The 6089-nt window shown below is 31.9% G+C and overlaps 3 protein-coding genes across 3 annotated transcripts; 1 reads left to right on the forward strand and 2 right to left on the reverse strand.

Annotated features, from left to right (window-relative positions):
• Positions 1 to 1821: 1821 nt before the first annotated feature.
• LOC128955345 (casein kinase I-like) lies at positions 1822 to 3013 on the forward strand. Its single transcript, XM_054301009.1, has one exon. The coding sequence runs from the start codon at positions 1975 to 1977 to the stop codon at positions 2920 to 2922; it is 948 nt and encodes a 315-aa protein (XP_054156984.1). The 5' UTR covers positions 1822 to 1974; the 3' UTR covers positions 2923 to 3013.
• A 183-nt stretch (positions 3014 to 3196) lies between these two features.
• LOC128955349 (uncharacterized) lies at positions 3197 to 3741 on the reverse strand. Its single transcript, XM_054301014.1, has one exon. The coding sequence runs from the start codon at positions 3684 to 3686 to the stop codon at positions 3240 to 3242; it is 447 nt and encodes a 148-aa protein (XP_054156989.1). The 5' UTR covers positions 3687 to 3741; the 3' UTR covers positions 3197 to 3239.
• Positions 3742 to 3894: 153 nt separating this feature from the next.
• Positions 3895 to 5879, reverse strand: LOC128955344 (cysteine synthase B-like). Its single transcript, XM_054301008.1, has 2 exons — positions 5854 to 5879; positions 3895 to 4963 (listed from the first exon to the last, which is right to left on the reverse strand). Exon 2 carries the CDS (start codon positions 4951 to 4953, stop codon positions 3994 to 3996), a length of 960 nt encoding a protein of 319 aa, XP_054156983.1. The 5' UTR covers positions 4954 to 4963; positions 5854 to 5879; the 3' UTR covers positions 3895 to 3993.
• Between the last annotated feature and the right edge of the window lie 210 nt (positions 5880 to 6089).

Below are 6089 nucleotides of genomic sequence, written 5' to 3' on the forward strand. Positions count from 1 at the left end.
TATATATACTGTATATATATATCGTTAGTTATTAATAATAACTTATTATATCAGTTTCTAAACAATTTTAACTTTTACTAAATGTGTATAAACTTTATATGTTATTATGTATTATGATAGTGAATATTTAGAAAAAATAAATAAATTTGAATATTAAATATTATTGTAAAATCATGCCAACAATTATAAGTACTGTCTAAATATTATAAAACATTAAATAAAAACTATATATCAATTATTAACTTACTAAAACATGAAAATTAATTTTATAATAACTAATTACAAGTATCGAAATTAATACATAAATTTAGAGATCTATTCAAATATCAATTTCAAGTTTTAGCTCTTCAAGTCCAGTAAAATAATAAATAATTTTTATGTCTCACTCTTGCGTTAAATATATCTACAAAAACATGCGTCCAATCAATAAACAAAATAGTGAACCTTTTAAACTATAATCAACCAAAAAAAAACTTAATGAAAACTAATTAATTTGTTATACAATTAAGACGCGCTCTGTCTTAAGCAATTGAAACATACGTTTTTATTTGAATCGTACGGTGCGGACAAACTATTATTGCGGTACAACATCTGATTACAGTATCTAATGTATGAATGTTTGAATATTTATTACATAAAGTTTCACTAAAACATCTCAATTCTATCAAAAGTTATTCAAGAAAAACCTGTCGCTCTTAAACAATTGAAACGTTTATAATATACTGTTTTATAATAAATTATTATTAAAACAGGGAACTAACTAGTATTATCAAAAATAAATTTATTATTTAGTATTTTAATTAATACATAATAACACCAATAAAATCTATGTATTGTATAGTATTTTACACAATCTAATTGACATTAAACATGTATTTTTCACTTAATAAAAAAAATAAATCTATGTCTTCAAGTAATTGGATTAATAAACAGAGTGTTCACACGATTTGACAACTCATTGACTACTATTTGAATCGACATTTTGGTTGTCGTCATCACTGTTATCATTGATATCTTGATTGTTGTCTGTGCTATCAATTTGTGTCATCCGATCATTTGGTTGTCTAATTTGATGTTTCCCTTGAGATCTCACTATTTGTTGGTCAGTCCTACCGTCTAAACGTTGAGTCGATCGTTGGTGTCGTCCACTGCTACGCGATCTCCGTCGACGTCTAGATCTTCTACGGCTTCTTCGTCTCCGTCGACGACTACGTCTTCTCGGAGTCAAACATCTGGCAGGCATTTGAGGCATACTTACGTGTGGACCCAATGGCGGTAAAGTCATTGTATCGTATTGTCCATTGGCTCTGAAGTTATGTCGGATGTGCTGATACGGTGATTGACATACGGAACACATGCGATGTTGATCCGACCACTGAGTCAAACACGCCAAACAAAACTGATGGTCACACGCGTCCGTACGGCTCCTATTGTTTATGATTTGATTACATATCAGACACAAGTTGTAGTCAACATTTTCGTCGACCTCTTCACGTCTAATCTCATTATAATTATTTACTGTTTGTTGTTCACTGTTGTTGTTGTTGTTGTCTTCAGATGAAGCCGAAGGTCCGAGACTTTCTACTGAAGTAACTGATTGTTCGGTCAGCGATTGTTCTTCACTAACGTTAGGTCTAATCCGGTTGACGGGTCTGTCTTTAGACATACCAACACTTGAATAACTAAATGATAGTTTCAGTTATACAATACACTAAACCTTAAAAATAACTAAAAAATTATTTTTACTTAAAAATCAGTTTAAATTTGTTTTCATTGTTATTACGCGATTTCAATTGAAAATTTCAATTTTATTTCAAAATTCAAACCAATTTAGATACAGACAGACAGTCATCACAAGCACTTTTCAGACTCCAATAGAAACAAACAGTTGAAACTATTGAACAGTTATTTGTGATATATTTGTGTCCAATATCTCCAAGTGTTTAGTTTTTTTTGTTTGTTAATAACAATACGATGGCCGACGACGAGGACAGTCCCGAAGGTAAAAAAATTGGCGAAAAGTTTATTGTATTGAAATACATCGCCAAAGGATCGTTCGGTCGCTTACATGTCGGCAAAAACATCCAAACGGGCGAAAAGGTTGCCATCAAGTTTGAGAAGACATCGGTAGAAAAGCCACAACTAGTTCTCGAGTTTCCATTCTTCAAGAAATTAAAGGCCGATAGGTCTCCGCAAAAAGGTATTCCTCGACTCTATTACTTTGGTCCGTGCGGTGACAACTGGAGCGCACTGGTTATGGATCTGTTGGGTCCGAGTCTGGAGGATGTGAAGGAAACAGTCGGCGGTAAGTATAGCCTAAGAACAACGTTACTATTGGCCATACAGTTGATCGATATATTCGAGTACTTTCACGGCGTTGGACTCATCTATAGGGACACCAAACCCGAGAATTTCTTGTACGGCCCGTCGGGAAGTGACAAATACAATGTCGTCCATATTATCGACTTTGGTCTCTGCAAACAATACATTGATGATAACGGAAAGCACATCCCTTTTCGTGACAGAAAAGGTATTATAGGAACAGCTCGTTATATGAGTATTAATAACCACAAGGGATACGAACAAAGCCGAAGGGACGACATGGAAGCAATCGGCTATATGTTAGTCTACTTCTTGAAGGGAGAGCTTCCGTGGATGGGCATCAAAATTAAGGAAATAAAGGAACGATACAATCAAATCTTAAAAGTCAAACAGCGAACCACCACTGAATCCCTGTGCGCTGACATTCCCGTAGAGTTTTGCAACTATTTAAAGGACATTAAGTCTCTTGAGTTTGCAGACGAACCCAAATATAGGGAATACAGCGCTTGGTTTAAGCGATTGTTAAGAAAGAAGTCAAACAACAAAAGCAAAGATGGAGAAGACATCTATGATTTCAACCGAACTCATCAAAAGCGCTGACCATTTGATCATCACTTCCCAGTCATTCATCAATCAATACATCAAACATATTGTAGTTATACTGTATAGTATTGACCAATCATTTATATCACTGAAACAAATCAGTTAAATAGATATGTCTTTTGTTGTCAATTCAATTCAATTTATTTTGTTTTAAGAAAAATGTCATCAATTGTTTCAAATAAATTTTGTATTTTAAATTAAATAATATTTAATAGATTTTTTTGTATACATCTGATAAATACTTATTTATGTTTTTGTTTTACATAACGTTGATATCACTGATAATATATCTGTTAGTAATCATATACAGTAGTTTACATAACAGGCCACCAACCGGTTGGCTGCTGTACAACACGGATGGCTTTGGGCTCGGGTTGAGATCGGCGCCTGAAACCCAAATAAGCCAATACCATACACACCAATATAGTTAATCGCATGTTTAGATAGATTGCGATGACAGCAAAGATGATAGCCCGGAGCAGTACATACCGTACAATGAATTTATGTATCAATTGACACAATATCTCAATCGCTTGTCTCTCGTATATTATCTCAACATTACTATACCGCTGACGACAGTGCATACAGTGTTCCTCGTGATAGTTAAGTACCAGTCGTTGCAGACATTGATGACAAATAGCACCCATAGATCCTTTGCAGTCGCATACGATATCTACATATAGTGGTGTATTCTGTCTGTCCAATTGATCCCGAGTGCCGTAACAAACTCGACATTTGTCTTCATTGTCTAAGTTGGTCATTGAGAGTACTTATATCTCTGATTCAATACCTAACAGATTATATACCTAATAGTATTTTACTTTTTTTTACTAATAATGACAATTTTTTTCAATATTTTATATTAAAAATATACTATTAATATATTGTTGTTTTTTAATATAATTTGCTATTAATTTATTATTCATATACAGTATCTCAATAAAAGTTTCTTTATCGATAATTATTAATTTTCATTTTATTTAATCCAATAAACTTTATTTATATGTAAATTAAAACAAAGTTATTTTTAAAAAATATCGATAAAAATATTCATTAAATTTCAAAATATTAATTATCTGGATATTTAAGTCCCGTATCGTTGAGGACAGTGACCACCCAGGCGTCTTTTGGCAATTTGCCCGACTCTAGCAATTTGACAGCAGCGGCAACATTAGCGCCGGATGTATAGCCCAAATAAAGGCCTTCTCGCTGTGCCAAAAGTTTCTTGTATTCAACTGCTTCCTCATCAGTAACACCGATAGTAGTGTCCAGAGTGTCAAACTTGAATAATCGGGGAACCTTACCATATCCCGATCCTTGCAGTAAATGTAACGGTTTGGTAACTGCATCTCCTTTAATAACTTCAGCACCGGCCGGCTCGACAGCCACACATAGAATGTCTTTATTTTGTTGTTTCAGATATCGTGAAACACCGGCAAAAGTTCCCGCTGTTCCTACAGTAGCCAAAAATGCGTCGATGTGTCCACCAGTTTGTCGCCATATCTCTGGTCCGGTTGTCTCTTCATGTGCCTTACAATTGTTGTCATTGTTGAACTGATCGACATAGTAGGCACCGGTTTCTTCAACAATTTTCAGTCCCAAATTTTCGGCCTCAGTAACATCGGCCAGTGTTACATTACCGGGAGTGCCCTCAACCTGTGGCGCCAACACAACATTAGCTCCCATTGCGCGCATCATTGTTGCTCTTTGGGGACTATTGCCGGCCGACATTGTCAGTGTAATGGGATGACCTAAAACGGCAGCTACCAGTGCCAGACCGCAACCCTGATTACCGCTGGTCACCTCAACAATCGGATGTCCGGGTTTTAGTTTTCCCGATTTGAGCGCTTTCTGTACCATCGATAGTGACGACCTATCCTTAACACTGGCTCCTGGATTAAAAAACTCGCATTTGGCGAGTATACGTCCCGGTCCCGACCATATCCTGTCCAGTGCTACGAGTGGTGTATTGCCAATCAAATCCAATGCCGATTCCTTGATATCTGTCTGTCCGTATGTTTTGGCCATTTTTTGATCACTAATTTACTCAAATCTCACAAATTATTTTAAAACTTTAACAAACAAATTACTACAAATAATTAATTAATTTTATAGGATTTTTTAAAGACTGCTGTCTATATAATTATACAGTATATAGATATTAAATATTTATATAAATTTAATAAATTATCAATAGTTTAAATATACAATCTGTTACTAACCCAAGTACAGTATACAGTCAATTATGTATAGTATGCACTCTCAATGACATTTAATAAAATGCAATGTTATTTCAATTTAGACTTTATTTAGACATAAGTTTTAATGATTTACTGTATAGTAGATACTAATATAAATACATAGAAAACAGTGTCTATTAAAACAACAAATTGATTATAACCTAAATAATCATTAATCAGTTGATTAGGATGTTATTAGTACTTAACTGATGTTAATATTATATGTAATTTATATTGTGTCAATTATTAAAGATTAACATAATATTATATAAATACATTATATATTTTTTGGATATAATAATATTAATAATGTATAATTACTGTATAAATATTGCAAATTAACATGTAGTAAATACAGTATAAATGTATCAATTATCCTATAGTTTATGTAATACTCTATATACTGTATTTAGATTACCTTGATACAGTTACTAACCAAATAATAAACTATTTAAGATAAAATATCTGTATAATCAATAATCGTTAAACATTAGTTAGATTATATTACATTATTTAACAATCTCTCATTTACTTATGTTAGATAATTAGTATTTATATATTTTAAAAATTATAATATAAATAAATTACAAATAAAATTAATTAAAAAAATATGAGATAACTATTTTACATACAACTTATCTACTTATTACTAATAATGATTAATATATTAATAAATTGATTTACTTACATTAAATGTAGTATATATGTATTTTTATAAAATAAGGTTCACAAATTTAATGTTGATAACTATATTAAATACTAATTTTTAGATATTAATTTAGAAAATTAATTTTCAAAATGACAATGATTTAAAATTTTGTTTAAATAAAAGTAATATTTAGATTATCATAAACAGCAGTTACAACAAAAACAAATAATCAAATAATAAATTGTTGAAACACTATTTGAAATATATATATATAT

Source organism: Oppia nitens, unplaced genomic scaffold (assembly GCF_028296485.1).
Source record: "Oppia nitens isolate AA-2021 unplaced genomic scaffold, nextdenovo-longstitch-racon4-pilon3 scaffold2_pilon_pilon_pilon, whole genome shotgun sequence".
In the NCBI taxonomy this organism is placed as follows: domain Eukaryota; kingdom Metazoa; phylum Arthropoda; class Arachnida; order Sarcoptiformes; family Oppiidae; genus Oppia; species Oppia nitens.

Bases quoted from the DNA above. Each gene is read 5' to 3' on its own strand.
- LOC128955345 (XM_054301009.1), top strand. From the start codon at position 1,975: ATGGCCGACGACGAGGACAGTCCCGAAGGTAAAAAAATTGGCGAAAAG.
- LOC128955349 (XM_054301014.1), bottom strand. From the start codon at position 3,686: ATGACCAACTTAGACAATGAAGACAAATGTCGAGTTTGTTACGGCACT.
- LOC128955344 (XM_054301008.1), bottom strand. From the start codon at position 4,953: ATGGCCAAAACATACGGACAGACAGATATCAAGGAATCGGCATTGGAT.